We start from the raw sequence: 25998 nt of genomic DNA, 5'->3' as shown, positions 1-25998 counted from the left end.
GGAAAAATCAAGATGTTTATTGATTGCGAGCTCTGGCTCACTTATTCTTCAGTAATGGTACTACTGGATAGATACTAATATTCTGTAAGCAAAAAGAAAAGTTTTTCTGGTCCAGGTCTTCCGTTCTTCTGGTCCCCTCACTTTAATAATCCTAGTTGTTCTCATCTTATTCTGAGAAAAAAAAAAAAACTTTTAATTTTAAACTTTTGTTTTGAAATAGGGTCTTACTCTGTCACCTAAGCTGGAGTGCAGTGATGTGATCTTGGCTCCCTGGAGCCGTGACCTCCCTAGGCTCAGGTGATCCTCCCACCTTAGCCTCCCGAGTAGCTGAGACCACAGGCACATGCCACCATGCCAGGCTAATTTTTTTTTTTTCTTGTAGAGACAGTGTTTCACCATGTGCCCAGGATAGTCTCGAACTCCTGACATTAAGTGATCCACCCACCTTGGCCTCCCAGAGTGCTGGGATTACAGGCATGAGTCATAGCACCCAGCAAAAGAAACTTTTTATTCTCAGGTCTAGACCATCAGATAAATTTATAGCTATCTATATTCAAATACTTTCTGGAAACCTTTATGGATGGAAAATTTAATACTGTTTAAAAAACTTTTAGGAATACTGTAGATTTTAAATGCATCATTTAAAATAAATTTTTCTCTCTCCTAGGTTGTATTTAAATTTGACTATCTGGATGGCTAAGAACAGACATCATATAAATGGAAAAGTGACGAAACCTATAAGCCTATATGTTTAAAAGATTGACAGTGAAGTATGTTTTATGGACTTAAATGCCACATATCCAGTTAAGTCCATGGCTTGGAGATGACAAGCACTTGTTTCTGGTATGTCTAGTGCTCTCATTCATTGATTCAGTCCATACACAGATCAGTATAGAGAACTCAGAGGTTGAGTTGTACCTAAATTTTTACTTTCTTGTATACAACAGTGCTAAATTGAGCAGATTGGTAACTGCCGGCAAATCATAAAGATAAATGATTTACCCAACCCTAAAATTCCACAGGTAAAAGTTTTGATTCCTTTTTAATACTGCATTCCTTATAGGTCTTACATGAATATGCAAGGACATTTTATTCATTTTCATTTCATACTCTCAAAACACCAAACTCCAGAAAGTTAATTATTGCCATAAGGCATTATTCCAGGACAAAGAAGAAATATGCCAGTTAAAACATTTGTGCTACTGGGATTCTTGTTTTATTATTTGAGAATGTTAGTCTACTAGTTCTTAATAAGGGCTAACTTTTTCATCAAAGACTCGGGTACCTATTATCGTTTCCTAGTGAAACTGAGGAGAAAAGTTAACCAACCAGGTTACTCCCACAGTTTGCCCATGTGTTATTATCTATCTTTTTTTTTTTTTTTGAGACAGAGTCTCACTCCGTTGCCAGGCGCCAGGCTGGAGTGCAGTGGCACGATCTCGGCTCACTGCAACCTCCGCCTCCCCGGTTCAAGCAATTCTGCCTCAGCCTCCCGAGTAGCTGGGACTACAGGCGCACGCCACCACGCCCAGCTAATTTTTGTATTTTCAGTAGAGACGGGGTTTCACCATGTTGGCCAGGACGGTCTCGATCTCTTGGCCTCGTGATCCACCCGCCTCGGCCTCCCAAAGTGCTGGGATTACAGGCTTGAGCCACCACACCCAGCGTGTTATTATCTATCAGTTATACAGGTATCTCACCAAGTTCAAGTCCAAAGAAATCCCTAACTTTGTATAAATTTCTGGACCTATGAAACCTGATTTAAGACAGCTTTTCTTTTTTCAAGACAGCTTTTCTTTATACTTATTTCAATCAAATATAACATGCCTGTCAAATTACATGTAACATCTAATGAAGATAGGCAGATGTGAAAATGTTGTCATGAACATGTCCGTCAACCTCCTTGGTGGTTGAATTTGACTTTTATATAATAGTGGACGCACATCGACAAAAGTCAGTATAGTGAGAGAAGCAAAAGCTCTTTCTTTAAACAAACATTTCAGTCCTCAGTCCTGTTTAAGGATAATTAGACATTTTAATTTTACTGGGAGAAAGGTCAGTCATCTCTAACATCGTGTTGCAGAATTACACAACACAAACACATTTCTGCCTATTACACCAGCTTCTCTGTTTCTAAAGAGTTTAATGATACGGGTTTGCTATTTCCATTAGAGCATCTTTTCTCTGGTCAATGGGACAAAATAAAGTTAGCGAAGCCCTCACAGCACCCTACAGAAAATCTTTGTTTATACAGGATTAGAGGCAGACTTCATCTTGACCTGACATCTGTAACCAGGTAAGTGTACATGTGTAGGAACATAGACAGCAGTACTGTATCAGCAAAATCTAGCATCGTATTATTGACAATCACTGGATATACGAGTAATTATAAAGTGTATGCTTCTCTCCAATTGTTCACATACCAAGTCCAATAAGTTCTCAGATTCAGATGGATGTATCTGCAGTTTCTCCAAGCAGCTAAGAAAACTTCAACAATCAGTTCTGCTCAGTCATGTATGACTTTTTTTTTTTTTTTTTTGAGATGGAGTCTTGCTTTTTGCCCAGGCTGTCCAGTGGCGCAATCTCTGCCTCCCAGGTTCAAGCAGTTCTCCTGACTCAGCCTCCCAAGTAGCTGGGATTATAGGCACATGCCACCATGGCCAGGTAATTTTTGCACTTTTAGTAGAGACGGGGTTTTGGCCAGGCTGGTCTCGAACTCCTGACGTCATGATCCACCCACCTCGGCCTCCTGAAGTGTTGGGATTATAGGCGTGAAGTCACTGTGCTCGGCTGATGTATGACTTTTATCCATTGATCAAAACGCGCGCGCGCACACACACACACACACACACACACACACACGCCCAAAATAGGTGTTAAAACTACCTATTATACATACCTTTTTTTTGGGTGGGGGGCTATCTCCAAATTATCTCTTGGTACCATGTTGAATTGTGGAGTTTTGACCACAGGCACAACTTAAATTGAGCCAATGAACATTTCAGTGATCCTGAAAGTTCTTAATTCCTATGAATTATCAAGAGTTCTAAGAATGATAGTTATCTGTAAACCAGCCTATGACAAAGCAAATTTCTTGAGGGTTATGATTAAAGAAAAGGCAATAATGCTTGAAGTGAATATACATCAACTAGTTAGAGCAGGGTCAGCCTGTTCAAGCAGACATGAATTATGAGAATGATGCTGTATCTCTAGAAGTTGAATATTCTATGGCTTCTTGGTAAAACTATAGATCTGGTGGGTCATGGGAAAAAAGGGAGGGTGAACAAAAGATAAATAACATTTCCTTTATTTTTATCATCTGGAGCGTACTGTTTAGTTACCCTGTTGTTTCCCAAAACAATACAGCCTCTGTGACCAGTTAACTAAGAAATTTCCTTGGCAGCAAACCCAGCATTCCATCACTTACTCTTGTAAATAACAAGAAAGTAATTTACTAGAAGAGTTTGATAGAAAAATTCTTTAATCAAAACAAGTTTACACATTGAAACTTATGGCTTAACTAGAATAAATCTAAGTTAAAACTGTATACGGACCAAACAGATAATGACTGGTATATATGCAAGTTCTCTCAAAACAATGATTCTAGTTCCACTGTAAGACCTCTTAAAAACAATTGAAAACAGTTATCCCAGAGGGTTAACCATACAATGTCATAAACAGATGCTGCTCCTAAGCCATTTTTTCCATATTCATATAGTTTCAAAACATGAGAAGTAGCCTACTTATTGAAAAATGCCAAATGACCTAATATTCAAAATATTTTAGAAATGCTATCCCTTTAGTTAACATACCCTTAAATTTTGTAACATTGGTCTCACCCTGATTTCGTCCATACATGTTAATGTACAGACTATCAAAGTACTATGTTGGAACAACTGATGTTTGTATTTTTGGAATCTAGAAATGAAAATGAAACTTCTAATATAGCCATGCTTTCAAATAGGCAAATTTCCTTATATAGCATTTATTTATATTTACTGTGTAAGCATCATGGATTTTTTTCTTCCAATTAAGTACGATTATTTGGTGACTTCCTAAAGGATTTTTTAACAACATAGAAACTTGAGCCATTTCTCAAAAATAATAAACTTTAGTTTCCAGTTTTAGTTACTAGTGCCTGCCTGTAAAATGACCTTAAATGATTTAACCCTAAAGCCAGATTCATTCCTATATATACCCAGTCTGTTATCCGCAGAGAAGTCGTAAGACTTCCCTGAATGCCCAGCCACAAAACTAAATTACCTTCAAAAATTAACATAAGAAGTTTTATAATTTGTAGAATTGTCAATCAGCTCATTGTCAGTTGGTTAACTAGTTGTCATACAAAAAAAAAACCATACAGACCATACATTGTTCCAAAGAAGCCAGATAATGTAGCACAAGGTAGACTGAGTTTAAAGTTAACTTTTGATAAAAAGGGAGTGAGTACTTGTATAGAAGTAACATTTTATCTACCATAAAAATGCTCAACTTCTACAAAACCCACAAACAGTGAAAAGACAGTCTGGTAAATCCAAGGTTTGTAAAAACTATGCACAAAACCCACGGTATTTGGGAGAGGAAAGGTTTATACAAGTAGCAGTTTTAAAAATGTAACTTTGTTCTACTATCAATTACACAATAACATACACACACTAATTGAAAATATGCTACAACCATGTCTGGAAAAGCAGTTTAACAATGGATTTTACCTCACATTTACTGTATAATGTAGCTGTTAATACTGCACAAGTACACTTAGCAATAATGTTTACTTTAAAACAAAGAGAAAGGGATTTTTTTCCCACAAAAGTTTTCAACATCAAAACCTATGCTTATAAAAATTTAAAACTTTCAGCAGTCTATTTCAAATGGAAACCATTACAAACTTCTTAAGTGTTCTCTATACTCCAGGTATGTCAACCTAGTTATCTAGTGTAGAATCCTTCAGAGATATTTCAGTCTCTCTCTCTTCACTGGATGGCCTGAAGAAAAGGGAAAGAAAGGTACAACTGGAATTAGGACTTTCTTCTGATGAAGAATTTTTTAAATCATGAAAAGACTGAAACCAACTAAACTAAAAAAACTTGACTTGTTATTTATTTATTTATTTATTTATTTATTTTTGACTTGTTATTAAAAGTCATAATTTTTTTTTCTTGAAAACTGTATTCTACCATGTTGTACCTTCTTCCCAAAGTAATATGCACATGAAGCAAAATAACTCAGGAAAAGTGCATGGACCAAGCATTTTCATCATTTCTAGCTTAAAAGTAAATTCTCTTAAAGAACATGAGAATGTTTTGTATCTGTGATACCAACATATTTTAAAACATTAATAAAAACAGGTTGCCCGGGTGCAGTGGCCCATGCCTACAATCCCAGCAATTTGGGAGGCCAAGGCGGGTAGATCACTTGAGGTCAGGAGTTCGAGACCAGTCTGGCCAACATGGTGAAACCTCATCTCTATTCAAAAACTACAAAAATCAGCTGGGCATGGTGGCGCAGGCCTGTAATCCCAGCTACTTGGGAGGCTGAGGCAGAAGAATCGCTTGAAATCAGGAGGTGGAGATTGCAGTGAGCTGAGATTGCGCCACTGCACTCCAGTCTAGGTGACGGAGCAAGACTCTCAAAAAAAAAAAAAAGGTTGATATAGAAGGGATGCCTCATTCTAAGTCCTTCAAATGTACAATGGAACAAACCAAGATTTCAACTGTTTAGGGTGGGTATTATAAAATAGCCTGTGATTCTCCATCTAATTTTTCACAATTATCCTCTCACAATTCAACAAAGTGTGAATGCAAGTTATTACTAACAGTATCTCAGTAAAAGTCGTCCAGGGGCAAATATTTTCTTTAAGTGGGTTCCCAGCTTGCTCCATTCCACTGAATTCAGTGGCAAAGTCATTGAAGATAAAAGGTTTTTAGTCTTCTGCCTTTTTTATTTCCAACTTACTGAATTCAGGAATTTAGTGATCAAAAGATAACTGCTTATATTAAAATAACCCTGGAACACAACTGTGATTAAAAACTTGAGTGAGAAAAACACTAGAAGACCCATTAAAACCTATTCCTCACTTTTTCTTCGTGCTGGCGTCATGGTTGTCTTTGCTCTCTTCATTGCTCTCTCCGTTATGTTGTGGCTGATTACCATCTTGAGTGTCAGATCCTCCATTTAGAGTTTTTGACCCTTGGGAAGGAATCCAATAGAAAAACTCTGTTAAAATAATAATCGGATGTCTTTTATCTGAAATTACATTGTAATACAGCCCTCTCTTGAATGTTAGAATTGGGTTTTCATGCTTTGTCAAAAAAAAAAAAACAGGAAAGAAGATCACCACCAGAATCTTTTGGTAGCTAAGGTATCATAAAAAGCAGGATAACTGTTTCTATGGGTACAGGAAGTGGATTATTAATCTGATTTTTCTGATTGTTACTATTACCAAGAAGACTACAGGGTGTTACAATTCTTAGCATATTGATTTATTCTACTTCAAAAAAGCAATGTGAATCAAACTTTAAAAGAACAAAATGTGTTAAAGGAGCATTTCCTAATTGATACTTTGGTTCATAATAAAGGGGGCTTTCCTGTAAGTCGTATTAATAATTTTTTAAGGGGACCCATTATTCCCTAATAAAGCAACAACAAAAAGGCAAAAAAACATCCAACTGCTTTTGAAATGTCAGCTTCCACCTTAAGCAGCTGACATGAAGATGTTTAGTAACGAGACTGGAGGAGCTGATAATGGTACTATGATTCTGTTTTAAGAGTCTTTCATACATACATTCTGAAATGTTTATGAGTGAAATAATATGTCTGGAATTTGTTGTAAAATAACTTTCAAGAGAGGCACAGAGAAAGCTATGGCCTACAAAAAGCACAATGATCATATACTAATAACTGCCAAAGCTGAGTGACAGGGACATGGAAAGTTATTTCTATTTGTGTACATTACAAATTTTTGCTAAAACAAATGAAAATAACTACTGTTAGTAATAAGTACTAGCAGGATTCAGCTATACTAATTTAGCAAAAAAGCAGAAGCTCACGTTGAGTGCTCTACATAAATGCTACACATCTAAGTGCTTTAAAAGACTTTCATTTAATGTAGATAAATGAATTGTTTTGGATTTGGGAATATTTGCATATATGTGAGTTTATCTTGGGGTTGGGACCCAACTCTAAACATGAAATTCACGTATGTTGCACCTATATACATAGCCTAAAGGTAGTTTCACACAATTTTAATAATTTTATGTATGAAAGTGTGTACACTGAGAACCATTAGAAAGCAAAGATATATCTTAGCTACCCATGTGGACAATCTTGGTCATTTGGCACTATCATTGTTGACTGAATTTATATGCTACTAATAAGCAATTTTCTTAAAACTTATTCACACATAAGTACTTAATAGTAAAAATTATGACATGGCATTAATACAGTAAAGAGATAGTCTGTTCAGGGTAACTCAGCAGCATAGCAGCATCACTAGAATACCTGTATCAGCTGTTAACAACAAGAAGTAATGGCAGGTTTAGTCTCCACCTATGATGCTGTGTTTTAATTTAAAAAGCTACCTACTATACGCTATTTTATTTTTTAGGTGAGAAGAAAACATCAGAAGCAGCTGAGCAACTAGGAAGTGGGTCCTCTAGGAATGAGGAGGCATTGTGATGGATGGCTTTTTAAAAATGTTTTTCCAGAGTCATCTGCCTCATGATCAATGGTTTTTGCCTCAGATGTCTCTTTTTGATATAAACTGACATGATTTTTTTCTTTTGAATGCACATTGCTTTAGTCCTTCTTAATAAGCCCATCACATTTTCACCATTTTGCCTATATATGCTTTTTCTGTGGTGTTAACAATGAGACTACGTTATCAAAGCAATTTTTAAAAGCAGTCCTGGCAAATGGTTTAAAAACTGGTATAAAATTGTCGGATTTTTATCACATACCTGTTTGTTCCTTTTCTAGCTTTTTGTTTGGCCCTTTCTTCCCTTGGTCTTTGGTTTTATTCGCTTCCTCATGCTGTCTTTGTTCAGCAAGAGATTTATTCAGCACTTGTGTGATCACGGAATCTCCTTCACCAACCAAAAACATGTTCTTAAACTTGTTATACAACATTGTAGACTTTTCCATGATAACCTGACTAACTTTGAATCGCCGTATCTGAGAAAACAATATATATATTCATCATCACTGTTTTCCTAATTGATTTTTTATTTAAACAATTTTTAAATGAAGTAATGACAAAATTCAAAGAATCTACACGACTTGAAATCACTTACTTTTTTCAGTGTAGTAATCATCTCTGTGTGTTTCTGAGCTTGTTGCATTGTGACCTGAAGTGAAGCAAGTTCATCCAAGGCCTCAATGCATCTGTTCACATCCTTCATGACAAAACAGTAATTTCATAGCTGTTAATTATAACATTTATAATCTGTTTCTAAAAATCACTTAAAAAAAATAAGGTAGTGCACAATAACCAGTAATTATCCCTTTTAAGTTTACATATAAGATCATGTGAGAAAAATAAAGGATGTAGCTATAAATGCAGTTCTGTAGTTGTAAATGAACTTAAACACTTACAAGATTATCAATTTTGAGTGAATTTTTAATCTCAGCATGTATCCTTTGAAGTCGAGAATCCATTGATGTTTCTACAAATTAAAATATGTGAAAAACAGTAAACAGTTTTTCTAAAATCAGTATTTCTGTATACAGGCTAAGTATAATGAATTAGTGGACTTAAAAAAGTTCTTAGTAATCTCACAGATACACAAAATAGCTTAATTAAGAACAAGTAGTTATTGCCATTTTGTGTCTGGGTAAGAAAAACAACATGCAGTGTAAATGCATAAAACCACCACCTGGCTGTGTTTTTTTCTAAAATGAATAGTCCACATCCAATAACTCCTCTGTTTTCCATTCCCTAAACACCTGCTTTTCCCAAGAGGTTTGTCTGAAATAGGAAAGCATCCAGCTTTCAGCAAGTGTACTGAAATTTGACACCATCAAATAATTAATGAGCATTAAATATAAAGACAACTCAAGCAAGTTTATCTGATTATGCTTATATTACAGTGCAATTTATATAAAGCCCGTTAGGGACCTGCAAAAGTATATTTGTCGGATATAAGAGTATAAAATGATTCCAAAACCAATACATGAAAAGTTATGTCTATATAACTTCCTTTCCATGTGTAATTTCATACATTTTAGAAAGTGAAATAACTAACCTCGCTTCTTCTCCACTTTCTTAACTTCTGGCTTCTTTCCTTCATCTTTATTCTGCCTATCAAATGTTAACACAAATATTTCAAAACATTGGAACTTTGTGTGACTGATTACTGAATGCCCACAATCCCTATGTAAAAGCTAAAAATGTTTTCCTTAAAAAAAAATCAATAGCCTAGACTGCAAAGGAACTGACTGTAGTTCTTAGAACTGTGCAATTCCATAGTATAAATACAAACAAAATTCAAATCAACATGCTAAATTAAATCATACCTAACTTTTCAGTGACATCATAATAGTGTGTTGGTAAATGACCAATTTCAGGGTCACTGGACAAACAGGCCACAATGGGAAGAGAATACCTATAAATATTTAACGGCTTCTACGTCAATTATTTTTAAAAGCAGCATGTTAAAACAGACCAATTTAATTGTTGCCCATGTCTCCAAAGAGTAGATAATTGAGTTTTGTAGTTAGCTTCAAAGTTAGACTTAAGATACCATACTTTTAAAAATTTTGGCCAATATATCAGACTTAAATGATGTCCAGTAACATTCACTAACATTTCACAAATTAAAAGGTATCATTTTATTGTCAATCACAAAAATAACCACTTAAAATTGAAATCTTAATTTCTAGTACCTTGGCTTAGAGTTCAGGTTATATTATGAACCAATTCAAATAGACAAGAACAAAAAATATCTAAAAATCAGGTTTTTTTTTAAAAAAAAAACTTTATTTTAAAATTTTGGTTACAGTTTCATTTTCTTAACAAGTCTATTACTGTTTAATCTCTCAGGATTAAAAAAAACAATTAAGATTCTAAAGAATTAAACAACAAAGGAATGTCAAGGGAAGGGCCCCATTCTCAGGGGTAAAACTGCTATTCCAGTTTAATGCCTAGCTTCAAAACAAAATGAATTTTTATATTTTCTAAATGAATAATGTACAACCACCATCTTCATCTGAGCTTGTTATTACTTTCAAACACAAAGCTTCATTTTAAGCTTGGTTAAAAAAAAGAAAACAGGAATGATGGTCGACCTTAGTATGTAGTGTGTACCTTACAGGAAATTTGTTAACAATCATAACACAGTAATGCCATTAATAATGAAGTCCTCAATTTAGAATCTGGAACATTCTTCCATCAAGGGGGGGAGGGGGAAATTCAGTCCAATGAGTCTGTCTCAAGATCTTCATCTCTTGTTTGCTCCACTTGTATTCTCTTTTCAGTAACTGGATTAATGCTTTGAGCCCAAAATGAGATATATTTTTTATTACTGTAGATTACATGTTGTTTGGCTGGGAATACAATACAATAAACTTTATTTTGCATAATGCATTTCATACAAGCTGCATCTGAAATGCTTTACAGAGCAAAACTGTCCAAGTACAAAGTTTTGTAATAACAGGAGAAGGAAAGAAAACACAAATATTAGAATTTGAGAAAGTTACATTGGAGGACATTCAAAAGAACTGAAATACATAAAGGTAACTTTGAGATACTAAAGAGGAGCTGGGCTACATATACTAAGTAACAACTAATTTTATATATTAATTTTGGGAGCACAATCAAGTCAAAAGCAACAAACAGTCCAACAACTTTTCAGTGAAAAGATAGAAAATGATGTGACAAAGAATAACTTAAATATTTACAGAAGTGCTTAAAGTCTAACAGATTGGAGGGAGTAATATTTCTGAGCTTTAGATAAATTATTTAAATTACTCCCTCAAGCAGCTAAAAATACTTGTATATCCTCCAAACTAAGAAAGCAGAGTAAAATGCTGTACTTGTGAAGACTTTGGCTTACAGATATATTATGTAGAGATAAAAAGTAAAAATTACTCAAGAATAGTTTCACTGCTCATCATTAACTTTGTCTTAGTGACCTAGAGCATGTTTTAAAAATCACCTCACTAAACAACAACAAAACAAAGTTTAGTCAGAATGTAAGACACTTCACAAGGAAAGAAAAGCATGTCAGAGAAAGAACTCAGAAGTGACAAGAGTAGGAAAGCAAATGTAATAAAGACGCAAAGTCTGTTCATCATTGCTATTACTTTTCCTTCTAGTAATAAAATTATATAATGAGGGGAAAGAAATTCCCCATGGCAAGTACTGTCTCTAAGTATCAAAATTTAAGAGAAAACAGCTTTGAATTTGATTTATATTGCACATATATAATAATATACACCCTGTCAGCCTTTAGATATACTTTTACCGGCTTCCTGGGTTTCCAAATGTGCTTTTGTTACTTTTGCTGGTCTTTAGGATGAGGCCTGCTTGGTGGTATAATGAATAAAGGGTATTTCCTGCATTCTTTCTCCACCAGCATATTCTCACCACTCTTCCTATGCGTATATTATGCAAATAAATGGCAGAGTATGTGTATACTTCCTGCAAAGCCACTATCAATTAAATCCTATCTGCACTTTCAGTTTAAATTTAAAAATAATTCAGAGTGACTGCCTCAGTCAATTTCATCCTCTCAGAAAAGAATGAAGCCTGAAATAAGATCATCATCATATACTGAAGATTTTTCTAACACATGGGAAAAGTCACTTCTTCAAAAGGCTTCATAAAGTCTGGAAAATGAAAGTCTATTGTTTAAAAATTCCATGCTAGCCTTTAAAAAGAACCCAAAATTAGGAAAAAAAATACTTACTGCTCAGTTTCCATTTGTTCCTCTTGCTTGCGTTTTCGATCTGCTGCTTCTTTCTCATGTTGGCCTTTCAGCATATTCCTTCTGTGAGCAGCCTGAAAGTTCCTCCCACCTTTTCTCTTCTGTTTTGAGAATTAGGATGGTTCAGTTAAATAAAAAGTCAGTGACTAGTGCTTACAGAATTACAATCTTGGGAGAAAAGCAGCAGCTAGTTTTTGGTTTTTTTTTTAAAGGGATGTATACTCAAAGTTGGCAACCTAAAAAAAGCCTCTGAATTACACCTATCTCTGCAAATTTAATTAAAGACTGTGAAATAATCATCTTGTTTTCTGCCCTGCTATAGAAGGGCATTTTATCCTTTCGATAAAATGAAGTATGTCAGTCTGTTTGCCTCTCTACACAGTGATTTTACTTGAGTAGTGACGAGCACACTACACGAAGTATCCAATTAAAAATTTTTGGTTTCTAAGAAATGAGCCAAAAATAGGATAAAAGTAAACAAAAGATTTACATGACCTGGATCTGTAAATCTCTAAGGCTATACACAAAGTTTTTATTTTTCTACACAAAAGGATACACAGTTTTAATAAGATTTCCAACAACTATGGCTTCCAAATAAAGTTACACACCACTGATAAAATGTACAACAGGCGTGAAGAGTGTTAAGAATTTCTTTGGGGTAAATAACAAAAGTCTCTATATAAATTCCACCTCCTTTAACATTTGTATTCACTGGACACAGCCTAACCTTTTCTAGACAAGTGGAGTTATTGGAAAGGTACTGTTTATTTAATTTCCAGATTGTAATTGTAAAATATTAAGATAAATTAAGAGAACAATAAAGGGATGTTTCAAATATGCTTTGTAACATAGCTAATTCAAGTCCATTCAAAAAGGTAAACAAATTCAGTTCAACTATCACTGACAGTTATAGACCTCCCTCAAAATATTCAATCTTTTAAACTAGGTAAAGATTAGGAAATACATCAATGGTCAGTCAGGTACGGTGGCTTATGCCTATAATAATCCCAGCACTTTGGGAGGCTGAGGTGGGAGAATCACCTGAGATCAGGAGTTCAACACCAGCCTGGCCAAGATGGCAAAACCTCATCTCCACTAAAAATATAAAAAATAGCTGGTCATGGTGGCACATGCCTGTATTTCCAGCTACTCAGGTGGGTGAGGCTGGAGAACTGCTTGAACCCAGGAGGCACAGGCTGCAGTGAGCCAACATTGCGCCACTGTACTCCAGCCTGGGCAATGCAGCAAGACTCCATCTCAAAAAATAGAAAAGAAAAAAATATATATGTAAACTAAGAATAGAACAGCCATTTTATATATGTAAACTTATACCTTTTCACCTTCTTGATCATCTCCTTCTTCTTCAGAATCGGAGGTTGATGTAACCCCCGTTTTAGCTAAATTTTTCCTTTTTGATTCAACTTCTTTCTTCCCCTCTTTTTTGTCTGGCTCTTTTCTTGGTTTATCATCTTCCTTCTGGCCCTCTTCTTCCTTCTTAAGCTGCTTTTTAGGTTGTTTTTCCTCTTGCCCCTTTTTCTTACTTTTGTCCTCTTCAGTAATGCTATTTCAGAGAGCATAACAATGTGTATTTGTCATTCAACTATATTCTCCCAGTCAAGTGAATAGTATTTTAGATATCAGTAAGCTATAATTAATTTTTTATTTAAAGGCAAATCTAAAACAACTTCAAGTTAAATAGAGTGTCTTCACTATCCAATCATGAAAGAAATTCTGTCACAGAACATCCTTTTGGTATAAATTAGAAGATAAAAGGTGGGCAAATACCTGGCTCTTATTAACTTAAATTCTATGTATTGCTAAGAATAAATTATGTTTAAAAAGTAGACACATTAGGACAAATGGAATTGTGAAGGAAAATCAAATATGGTCCTTTTATAACTCAAAGAAATATTCTTTGCAAGGTAAAAGGGTCCCAACTTAAGCATATAATGGTAAATATATAGCCAATTAAGCATGTTTTCAGACAGTGCTGTGCTGACTAGCACCTAAGTATTCCCATCACCACTGAGTTTCAGACACCACAAAACGAGAAACTACCTAACTGCTCAAGAATCCTAATTACTGCTGCATATTTATGCAAATTGGTACTACAGAAATAGGCTCTAGGAGAATCAAATTATGCAAATGCTAACCACATTAATTACTTCTGTGGTTGATTCATATACTACTAAAACAATTCCTTTATAATACTTCAACTTGAAGCTTGAACAAACTGTTTAAAAACTATAACCATAGGGCCGGGCGCGGTGGCTCACGCCTGTAATCCAAGCACTTTGGAGGCCAAGGCGGGAGGATCACCTGAGGTCAGGAGTTCAAGACCAGCCTGACCAACATGGTGAAACCCCGTCTTTAAAAACTTAAAAAAAAAAAACCTATAACCTTTTTACTGTCCAAAGAATTTCACTAAGATTTTCACAAATTATTCAATTAAATCAATGAATCTGAGAGCTCAAAGAGACTTCATGTCATTTAGTTCAACCCCTTCCAGTTGACAAATGAGAAAATGATGATGCAAACGTTCAAATAACAAGCCCAATACCTCAATTTCAAATCCATTAAACCTCTTTACAGACAAGGGATTCCTTAACCACTTAAGAACTATTAAGTTGGAAAAGAAAAAATTTACTTTTGCCCCTTTAGAAACTTATTACATAATTATCATTGGGTATGCTTATTTTCTAATGGTCCTATGGGTTTCATCCTTTTTTTTTTTTTTTTTTACTTTAGCCTCTATGAGATTAAAACCATCCTGTACTTTTAATAAATGAAAGTAAAAGCATGCAAGTGAAACTATTTGCTTTCTTCAGTACTTCCACTGATGTAAATATTTTGATAATAATCAGTTTCCTAAAAATGGGACCAGAGTCATATTTAAAAAAAGGCGTTTCTGTGTCTCTTAAACAATACTGGACAATTACTTTTCCAAAAATGTTACAACTGTATGGAAGGAAACAGCTATTAAAAATACAAATACCACTTGACCCAGCAAATCTGCTTCTAACAATGTATCCTACCAATATATTTGCATATGTACAAAACAGTAAATGACAATGTTTTTAAAATCATGTATCCATACATAGAAGAGATCTTAGAATTATAAAATATATACAGTGGGATACCTATGCAGCTAGTCTTTAAAAAATGACTTGAGGCATTTATTTTAAAAATCTATCCTAAGGTTATAAAACAAGATTATTTCAAGGTTTTTCTAATAGCACCAAAGCAAATAACTCGCATAAACATGACTATCACTGCTTGCTACCAATGAGTCTTTTCCAGTGGTTCTTCCATGAAATGCAGACTTGTGACAATTTCCCGTTTTAGCAGATCAAGGGATATTAGCAAAGTTATATTTGTAAATTTCTTTATCTTTTAATATATGTTAATATAAGCAAAGACTAATGCAAACACAACCCCAAATACTTCAGTGGGCTGTAACAAACATTTCTGAGGATTGTCAGTTGGTTTTTACCTCTTCTGGGCTCTATTTTACTGTCGTGTCACATCAGTATCCATGGCAAAGAAGCAGACGCTAACAGATACATGCTGTTCTCATGGTGAAGAGCAGAAGTTTCAAAAGAGCTTATACAGTGCAGTTCTACACTCTAGTGAGTGTGTGCCCAGATACACAGCCAAGAGTAGCTACAGCTCACACCCAGCCTACGTACAGCATGAGTAAGAAATATTGCAAAAGCTACTGCTATTTTAGGGTTGTCCATTGCCTCAGGAAAAAGCTCACTAACAGAGAAACTGACATCAGGACCAAAAACCTAAAATATATATCACTTGCTTTGGGGTTGGGAAACTGGAAACCCTAATACATTATTATACAATGGGTAAAACTGTTGGACCGTAGAAGAAATAAGAAAATATATTCAATGAACTTGTGGCTTTGGGTGAAGAAGTTTCAAAATAGAATACTGGTAGCGTGAACTGACTGTTATCAAGATAAATTTGATGGTGTTCAAGAAAGAGATGTGTTCAAAAACGATTAGCCTATTTTCAAGGAAGGATGTAGGACTTTCAAATTGAGTGATAGCCTGGGTCAAAGACCTAATAAAGGGTATAGCTGCAATCCTTAAGAATTAAAATTGGACTGCCTTAATCCTTAAGATGGACAAATGATTCCTGAGGGACGGTTTCTCAGAAAAACCTATAAACTCAAGATAAGCATGTCTGAGAAACTCTTATGAATGAGATAATTGCATAGGAACCTGACCAGATTAAATACTCATACAAAAAGTATATTACCAAAAGTGACACCAGAGTCCCATCAAGAGAAATTAAGTGAGATAAGGATAAGTTCCTAAAAAGGAATGCTGGGCCCTCAGATCACTATGGTCTTAAAGCAGGCTGAGAAAGCTGCTGAACAGATAAGGAGGGCAGTATTTTCCAAAGACCTTTTCAGATGCAACAAAGGATGATAATGAAAAAGTAGAGAAGTTCCAGAGGAATCAGCCAAAAGCCATGAAAGTAAATGAAGCGATAAGCATACTCCCAGGGAAAACTGGGACCTAATCAGGGAACACTAATTATATCCAAAATAAAGGGATCTCACAATATTTTCCAGCAGAATTTCAGATTTCCTAGAGAATAACTGCAAACTCACCTCTTAAGCACCCAATTTCTTTCTTTCTTTCTTTTTTTTTTAAGAGACAGAGTCTCTGTCACCCAGGCTGGAGAGTGCAGTGGCACAATCTCAGCTCACTGCAACCTCCGCCTTCCAGGTTCTAGCAATTCTCCTGCCTCAGCCTCCCGAGTAGCTGGGATTACAGGTACATGCTGCCACACCCTGTTAATTTTTGTAGAGATGGGGTTTCACCATGTTGCCTAGGCTGGTCTCGAACTCCTGAGCTCAGGCGATCCACCTGCCAAGGCCTCCCAAAGTGCTAGCATTATAGATGTAAGCCACCACACCCAGCCTAGTACCCAATTTCTTAATTTCACTACAATAGTTAAACTATGTTGTACTTTTCTGCCACTATTTTTAAAAATTGACAAGTAAAAACTTTATGTATTTATGCTGTGCGACACAATGTTTTGATGTATGGATACATTGTGGAATGGCTAAACAAGCTATTTAACATACTACCTCACATACATATTTTTATTTTGTGGTGAGAACCCTTGAAGTCCACTCTCTTAGTAATTTTGAAGTATACAATATATTGTTAATATGTGCCACTATTTTTGAAAGTAAATACAGACTGGCAGTAAAATAAAACTCTTTAAATATATTTTGGTTGAAACAGACCAATTCGCTAATAGTGTTCTACAATTAGAATTTTCTGTAATCAGTTCATTCAAAACAATGTAAACCTATGCTTACAGACATACCCCACTTAAGCATTTCAAATCTTTAAACACAACAGCCATAAAAAGTTTTTCCCTCTTTGTCTAAATATACTGTCTATTCCCCTTCTGGCAAAGATTCCCCAAAAAGCCAAAGTAAAAAGGATGCCAAGTAGAAAAGGCAGCAAGAGAAAAATGCAAAAAACCAAAGAACACTCATAATTCCCCAGATAACTGAGCAGTTACACTAAAATGCTTTCAAAATTAAATTTACACACAACAATTATTATAACCCTATTTTTAAATAAAGCACCTATTCTGGAGGGGATAAAAAAAGATTAGTAGGCTGGGCACAGTGGCTCACGCCCATAATCCCAGCACTTTGGGAGGATGAGATGGGAGGATAATTTGAGCCCAGGAGTTTGAGGCCAGCCTGGGCAAGATGACGAGATCAGTCTCATCAAAAAAATTAGCCGGGTGTGGTGGCACATGCCTGTGGTCCCAGCTACTTGGGAGGCTAAAGTGGGAAGATCCCTTCAGCCTAGGAGTTTTAGGTTACAGTGTGCGACTGCACCACTGTACTCCAGCCTGGGCGACAGAATGAAACGACATCTTTAAAAAACAAAACGTGATATAGCTTCAAATATATACTAAAGTTCCTCAAACATACCATCTTGCCCAATTTCTCTATTACATATTTGACCTTGATCTAAGTATCTTTATAAATTGATATACCAAAAAGTCTTAAATTAATGAGATGATAAATAGCCATCCTCTACCAATTGTTATTTTTCAAAATTTTTCCAGTTTTTCCTATAATTTTAACAAAGAGCAAAATAACAAACATCCTGTAAGAGAAAACTGATAAAAATGCAAAGAGATATGTACTTGTTTAAAGTCAAATGTCTCATTTATTGCATAACTAATTATACATTAAAAATAAACTCACATGTCACTCTCTGAAGGACAGGGCTGTTTAACCACTTTAGGTCTGCCTCTTGGTTTTGGAATCTTGACTTCTGTAGCTAATATTCACATGGAAAAAAAATCAGTAACTACTAGTTTCTCTTTAAGATATAAATCTCAGATATAAAGATTAGAAATGATACATACGATATAAGAATACTAGTAGCTTATTACATATACAATTATTTCTAAATTTTAAAAGTAATACTTCCCCACCACGGTTAAAATAAGCAACAACCAAAAATTAATAAAGAGGTAAAAAGAGTAATAATCCTCAAATTGTCCTTGTTATGACTGAGAGGGCTTAAAACATTTTTCACTATTGTTTTAACAGTAATATCACAAAATTCAACTTTAGAATAGGAAGTGGCACTTATATTTAATATTAATATATATTATAATATTACTTATGTAGTTACATATCTTTGGAAATTCATATCAGAATTCACTGAGTTTCCTAATACTACTAATTTGATCCACTGCAATATTAAATTCCAAAATATTATGTAAATAAATTTTTTTTTCCTTTTCCGGGTATTACTTATCTTACCCCCCATTTTCAGTAAGAATCCTATTAAAAAGAAAAAAAATTCAAATTTTGGTTAATTTCCTTTTTTTTTACTTTGTATTAGGAAAATCCTTCCAAAACATTTCCAATTTGCCAAATTAAGAAAATACTTTTAATAGGCAATGCTGAAAAGAGCTGCATATTGCAAAAATCAAAATCTCTATCAACAAAGAACACAGTAATTTAAAATAATGGCTTTAATAAAATGCTGTTTCTCATTCTCTGATTATAACTCCATTTTGAAATCTTATGACTCTTAGGTAAAAGGTAAAATAAACCCATTATTCATGATAATTTTAATCTCACCACAGCCTCTCTTACCACTATTTAGGGAAAACATAATGGGGATAAAGCAAAGTTTATTTCAAATTTAAATACTTTGAAACAGAGTACAAATCATCACATTTATCTCCTTTGAAATCTGTATGTTACACATTATCAATCGCCTATTCACTTCATTCCAAATTATTTGAGGCAGCAACACTTTAAATGGACTGTAATATTAATCACAAGCCAAACAGATATTTAAACATCAGTAATCCTACCTGCAGGTCGTCCTCTTTTAGGACTCACTTTTAGATTAACAGATGCTGTTGCTGTTGTCACTACTCCTGCCTCCTCAGTTTCTACTTGTTTTTCTGCCTGAATTACAAAAATTTAATTAACTTATTTAGTAAATAGTAAGCAAAGTTTAATTCGATGGCAAAAATATGCCAGTTTATGGTAATGTGAGTTCAAGTATAACCTCTATATGATCTTTGTTATTTTCCAACAATCAACTCAGAGTAACATCTTCAAACTTAGTTTTATAACTCTAGTGAACAATTCTTTAAAAAATGCACTTCTTAGAAATGAAGTCATTTGTAAAAATAAAGCTAATATTCTTGATGAAATATGGAGACCAAAGTAAAATGTGATTACACTGCAACTAACACACTGCTATTTCTAATTCTTTGTTCATATCGACACATTTTATTTCTAAACTGAGACTGTTACCTAACAGTTCTCTAGGAGTTATTCTTATTAGCATAGAGTAAGGAATCCCCTGACCATTTGCAAACTCTAATGCCCTTTGGTGATTGCTGGTCTGACTCTCCTGGAGAGAATGGCCCCAAATGAGAATCAGTATTATTGATTTAATTAGAGTGGAACAAAGGTTAAGAACCACAGATTAGAAACGAAATGTAAATATGAGGCAGCAGTTGGTACTGATCATAATTGCAAAAGGAGGAAAGAGACCAAAGGAGGAGATGATGGGCTACTTCCCCATCTCCCCTAACTATTTAGAATTCAGCATTAACTCTATCACTAAAGATTTAAGAGCTAGACAGCATTCAAAAACATGCATAATCCAATCTCATTGATTAAAAAAATTAAAAACTGCCTTTTCATCAATGATTTGATTTGTAAACACAATGCCCAGTGTTGGTAAGGACGTGGAGAATCATTCTTCATACATTGACTCTCAGTGATCAACAAGGTGGTACCAATAAACTGATACTTTATGAAAGAGCATAATTATGAATGAGTATTGGCAATATAGAATGTGCAAATCTCCATATAGGGTTGGACCCGGTGGCTCACACCTGTAATCCCAGCATTTTGGGAAACTGAGGTGGGTGGATCACTTGAGGTTAGGAGTTCAAGACTGGCCTGGTCAACATGATGAAACCCCATCTCCACTAAAAATACAAAAAAATCAGCCAGGCATGGAGGTGTACACCTGTAATCCAAGCTATGTAGGAGACTGAGGCAGGAGAACTGCTGGAACTTGGGTGGCGGAGGTTGCAGTGGACCGAGATCATATCACTGCATTCCAGTCTGGGTGACGGAGCAAGACTGTCCCCCACAAAAAAACAAACAAACAAACTATATGGCAATTCCACTTCTAAGAATGTACCTGTTTCTTTTATTAGTTTTTTAAACATTTCTTTTAATAACTGAAACATAATGATGCATATTAAAAGTATTATTAAAACTCATCTAAGGTAACCCTTGAATTGTTCTCAGAGAACACTGAAAATTCCTCCCTAAACATTATTAGCTCAGATTTTATTTCTAGAATTTTAAGAACTTACAGACCAAGCTGCCCTGCCCCAATCCTGACTCAATAGGTCTGAGTCAGAAAATCAGGCATCAGTGATTTTATAAAGCTCCCCAGGTAACAAAGCTTAAGAACGCAAGACTGAGAGCTCTTTTCCTACTAAGGAGTTAAGAGGGCATAATTTGTCTAAAATTCAGTTATAACTGATCAATTCTTTGGTACAAAGAAAACTCTCTTCACTTACACTTTCTGGAAATAAACCAAGACACTGAATAAGAATTATAGGTAGGGTTGGGCGCAGTGGCTCATACCTGTAATCCCACCCAGCACTTTCAGAGGCTGGGGCAAGCGGATCACTTGAGGTCAGGAGTTCGAGACCAGCCTGGCCAACATGGTAAAACCCCTCTCTGCTAAGAATACAAAAATAAGTCGGGCGCCTGTACTCCAAGCTACTCAGGACGCTAAAGCAGGAGAATCACTTCAACTCACGAGGTAGAGATTGCAGTGAGCTGAGATCCTGCTACTACACTCCAGCCTGGGCAACAGAGCAAGACTCCATCTCAAAAAAAAAAAAGAATGATAGGCAGAAGAGATGGCTTTTAAGGAGGTACCAATAAGTGTAACAAGTTCATCAATAATAAAATAATTAAAAATATATTAACATCAATACTAAGAGATCAGCCCTACCATGCATATGTGTTCATGACTATCATACCAAAATCATGCAAGTCAGAACCATTCCTCATGAAAATAAAATAAAAGAATAAGAAGTATTTTATTAAATAAAGGGCCAATGAACTTATATGAAATATACACATTTAAAGCTTTTTTTCCCCTACTCTTAGGACATGCTTAAATAAACATCCTAAATGCAAATATTCTAAACTCTTAGACTACAGACTTATTTCTTCTCTATTTTACTTGTTCTGAGACCTCTAACCCTTTAATTCATTTTCTCCTCATTTCTTACCCCACTTTCTAGCTCTACCACCTTCCCCAATCTTAACTAAAAAGCCCCCCGCCCCCCGACTTCTCTATGGGATTACTATTCAAGCACATTTGCACGTCCTCCACATCATTATTTTGCCATTATCTGTCCCAAAAATCCTCAAGAGAGGTTACTATACAATTCTACCTTCTCTATTATTCCTAGCTGCTGAGGCCTGATGAAAAAAAACAACTGTACAAACATGCATTCATTTTATGCAATCTCAGTTGAGATCTCAAAGTCACTTTACCCTATTTGATCAGGCCTTCTTATCTATCAACAGCTAACATAAAGAGTCAATCCATTCTTCCTGACTTGTGCCATATCCAAAGTCTTGCTTTGATGTGGGTGGAGAAGAAAAAGAAAGGGCTGTAGAAAAGAATTCCCTTAATTTCCTAGTGTTCCAAGAAATTTTCATTGCCTCCTCCATCCCTCCCCTTCAGTGTTAAAGAGACCGAAACATCCGTGGTGGCTCACACTGTAATCCCAGCACTTTGGGAGGCCAAGGCAGGCAGATTACAAGTTCAGAAGTTCGAGACCAGCCTGGCCAACATAGCGAAACCCCATCTCTACTAAAAATACAAAAATCAGCCAGACGTGGTGGTGCGTGCCTGTAATCTCAGCTACTCAAGAGGCCGAGGCAGGAGAATCGCTTGAAACCAGAAGGTGGAGGTTGCAGTGAGCCAAGACTGCGCCACTGCACTCCAGCCAGGGTGAAAGAGTGAAACTCCATCTCAAAAAAAAGAAAAAAGAAAAAAAAAAGAGACTGAAACATCCATCTCCGCCTTGTTAAATCAATTCCTTCAAACGTCCCCTCTATTCTCTCTCATCCATCACATACTTACATAAAATAATTTATACTGACTCCACATCTTTGATCTTTCCTAGTTTCGCAAAGAGAAAGTGTTAAGGCATCTACTGTCTTTTGTCATTTTAACACTTTCCCTTAGCCATGAAAATCTCTAATAAGTTGCCACATTCTCCTTTCCTTCAAAGATTTCAAAAGCATAGTGTAACTTTACCATTAAACACTTATTCTCTAGCCCCTTAATCTAGTTTCCATCCTTACCATTTGACTAAATGGAGTTCACCTTAAAGTCTCCTAGAGGAGCCTATTTGGCAAGTATCGTACTGGAACCTACTCTAAATCAGGACATTACTGACCGCTTCTTCATTCTGCATTCTTCCTCCCCCTGTTTAGCTTGATACCATCTTAGATCTTCCCTTGACAGTTCATTTTCAGCCATAATTACGCACAGCAACCTTCCCCTCTCTCCATCATATTCCTTCAGGATTCTGGCTTTTGCATCCTCTCCATAAACAATTATCCTTTGACCTCATCTATTACCCTATCTTCATGCCAGAGACTGCATCCGTAACTTACATCTTTTCCTTCTTTGGTGCCAGAACAATGTTATCTTCAATCCAATTCCCAGGGTGCTTCACCTTCCCCTTACCCATGCCTGTGATCCCAAAGCAACATCCTCTGCACTCCCAATAACTAGTTATTCAATTCAAGACCTTGGAGCCACCTCAGATTTTGCCCCCCTCCACCCCCCACCCCAGCCTTTACCATCCACTTCTAATCAACCATCAACGTAACCTCTTAAAGAGCTCTTAAATCCCATCTCTCATCTACACCACTTAAAATATCTGCTATAGGATTCTTGTCTTTCCAGGCTCATGCCAACTCCTTAGAAAGGACTTTTGTAGCCTAAGTTGCCAAAACATTAACTCTCTATTTTAAATATTTATTTTTTTGTCTCAGAAAAAGTAAGTTCAATGGAAACAAAGACCTTGTCTTCTTTATTCACGACTCAATTCCATGCCAAGGCCAGTAAAATTAGTACTAAAATTCTTAACAAATTTTACAGTGAACTGGTCTCACTGCCCCAATCCAATCCCCATCCTTCACACTGCTTTTTTAAAAATGACACATTTAGGCTAGGTGCAGTGGCTCAGGCCTGTAATCCCAGCTACTCAGGAGGCTGAGGCAGGAACATCACCTGAGGTCCGGAGTTTGAGACCAGCCTGGCCAACATGGTGAAACCCTGTCTCTACTAAAAATAAAAAAATCAGCCAAGCATGGTGGTGCATGCCTATAATCCCAGCTACTCGGGAGGCTGAGGCAGGAGAACTGTTTGAACTCAGGAGGTGGAGGCTGCAGTGAGCCAAGATCAGGCCACTTCACTCCAGCCTGAGCAACAGAACAAGATGAGTCTACAGTCCCAGCTACTAGGGAAGGTAAGACGGGAGAATTCCTTGAGCCCACAAGTTTGAGGCTGCAGTTAGGTGTGACTGCACCAGTGTACTATATAGCCTATGTGACAGAGCAAGACCACATCTCCTAAAAAAATGTTTAAAAGGAGGCATCCAAATTTTAAAATTATTCAATCATTTCCCATCACTTTTATTAAGTTCCAAGGACTTTATGACAACATCAGGTTTTTTTGGGACCCATTTTCTCGAACTTTATGGTCTGTTAATACTGAAATACAACCCTCAAAATGCTTGAAATGGAATTTCCTCTATGTGTCTGTATATGCTATTCAAATCGCTTCATGTGTCCTTCCCAATTCCTTCATCTGCCTGACAAAATTCTGCCTGTATTTTAAAATCGTAAGGTTATCACATCACTTCCCACCCATACTGCACAGCAGATAAAAAAATCACTGTAATTATTTATTTTCAGTGTACCTCCTCATGAGATACTGAACTCTTAGTTTTCTTTGTATCTTTGGTATTTAATAATAATTTGAGATATAAATAGGTCAGAAAAAGGTGTGAACAAAATTTCATATATGGAAGGAAAATTTCACATTAATTAAAACCACGTATCTAATCCTGCACTGTTACTTACACTCATTTCTCACAACAATGTTGTGAAGTAACAATAACAACAACATAATAATGGAAAACACTTATATAGCACTTAGTAGTATTAGGTACCAGGATTTAGCATAAACACTTTACATATGTTAAATCATTTAATCCTCAACAACCTTGAGTATATATTTCTATCCATTTTAGAGAAAACTTGAACCAGAATCATTAAAATGAATGAAAACTGGTGCATTTTATTTCCCTTACCATTTAAGTTATTTTAAGGGTGCTGTATCACTAAAAGAAACACAGATAGTTTGCCAAGTAAAATATAACCCATAAAAATTAAAAGGTTTAAAATAAAAGGTGAAATTTAAAGTTTCATAATATCTACTCTCCCTCAATCCAACTAAAATAAAAATTCTTTTCAGATCCTTGTGGTTGGTGAGTCAGTGAAATTACCTTTCTCTTTCTCCCTCTTCTGGCAGCTTTTGGAGTAGTTATGTCAACTGCTTTAGTCACATCCTAAAAAAGAAAAAAGAAAACTGAATACTGAATAAATTATTCCAGGAATGAAAGAAACCTTCTTAAACTAAAAGTCACAAGCATGTTTCACTAAAAGCACTGGGGAAATTTGTTTTGCTCTGTAGACTTTTTAAATTCTAAACATTATATCTTAACATTATGGAGTGAGAAAAATGCGTTTCCACTGTCAGTTCAAATATAAAAGTCAAGCTTGCTAGTATACCAGGAAGTCTATTTAAATTTATAAAACTACTTTTTCTACACTAAATTCTGAATTTTTGGGTTGTGAATTTTAAAGGATGGCTGGGACTCTGCAGATCATCTAACAACCATTTCATGAGGCCTGGGAGGGCTAAATGAATAATCTTTACTCACAGATTACCATACAGAGTTTGAAATCAACCTAGGTTTTAAAAAATTCAATCTCATGCTCTTTCCAGTACATCCATTACACAACACTTCTCTTTAAAAACTATCCTTAACACTACCCACCCTACAGTTGGACTTCATGTTTTACATATAAAAATAACTTCAAATAAAAACATGTATGCATTAAAAGATGCATAAATTGTTTAACAATACTGTATTTAATATTTACACAGGGAAATAAGCCTTAAAATATTTTCTCATTCACTTTTTAAGTACTTTAAAGATTACTTTCTACTTAGCCATGGCCAACTCATTTCATTATTTCTTCCTTGAAACAAAATGGGTTTAAAATGTTAAGGGAAATAGAACATACCTCATTGCTGGCCTTTTCCTCATGGTCAGTATCTTCCTTTGAAACACTGGTTTCTTTTTCTTCAACTTCAACATCAGATGATGCATTTGATTGTTTAGTTGCTGC

The 25998-nt window shown here is 35.5% G+C and overlaps 2 protein-coding genes across 12 annotated transcripts in view; one reads left to right on the top strand and one right to left on the bottom strand.

The window, feature by feature from the left end:
• Positions 1 to 25998, top strand: part of SNAPC3 (small nuclear RNA activating complex polypeptide 3) — a 74745-nt gene that overhangs the window by 40457 nt on the left and 8290 nt on the right. For 3 of the 7 annotated variants that reach the window (XM_064381436.1, XM_064381441.1, XM_064381416.1), the window contains one exon: positions 668 to 25994. The gene's annotated coding sequence lies outside the window, so the exon portion shown is untranslated. Of the gene's footprint in view, positions 1 to 667; positions 25995 to 25998 lie in introns of those variants that run through there. The other 4 variants (XM_064381430.1, XM_064381427.1, XM_064381420.1 and 1 more) reach the window with 4 other exon arrangements.
• Positions 3464 to 25998, bottom strand: part of PSIP1 (PC4 and SRSF1 interacting protein 1) — a 46135-nt gene continuing 23600 nt past the window's right edge. Inside the window, exons 4-15 of one of the 5 annotated variants that reach the window (XM_012453493.3) lie at positions 25894 to 25998; positions 25089 to 25151; positions 19317 to 19413; positions 18187 to 18262; positions 13257 to 13485; positions 11907 to 12025; positions 9243 to 9298; positions 8593 to 8663; positions 8292 to 8393; positions 7959 to 8172; positions 6078 to 6189; positions 3464 to 4985 (exon numbers count right to left, since the gene is read on the bottom strand). In XM_012453493.3, coding sequence (XP_012308916.2) covers positions 4925 to 4985; positions 6078 to 6189; positions 7959 to 8172; positions 8292 to 8393; positions 8593 to 8663; positions 9243 to 9298; positions 11907 to 12025; positions 13257 to 13485; positions 18187 to 18262; positions 19317 to 19413; positions 25089 to 25151; positions 25894 to 25998 — 1305 coding nt within the window. In that variant the 3' untranslated portion in view covers positions 3464 to 4924. The other 4 variants (XM_012453494.3, XM_021675922.2, XM_021675920.2 and 1 more) reach the window with 4 other exon arrangements.

Source organism: Aotus nancymaae, unplaced genomic scaffold (assembly GCF_030222135.1).
Source record: "Aotus nancymaae isolate 86718 unplaced genomic scaffold, 86718_ANA_hifiasm-v0.15.2.pri h1tg000003l, whole genome shotgun sequence".
In the NCBI taxonomy this organism is placed as follows: domain Eukaryota; kingdom Metazoa; phylum Chordata; class Mammalia; order Primates; family Aotidae; genus Aotus; species Aotus nancymaae.
This window is presented reverse-complemented; position numbering and strand designations above follow the sequence as displayed.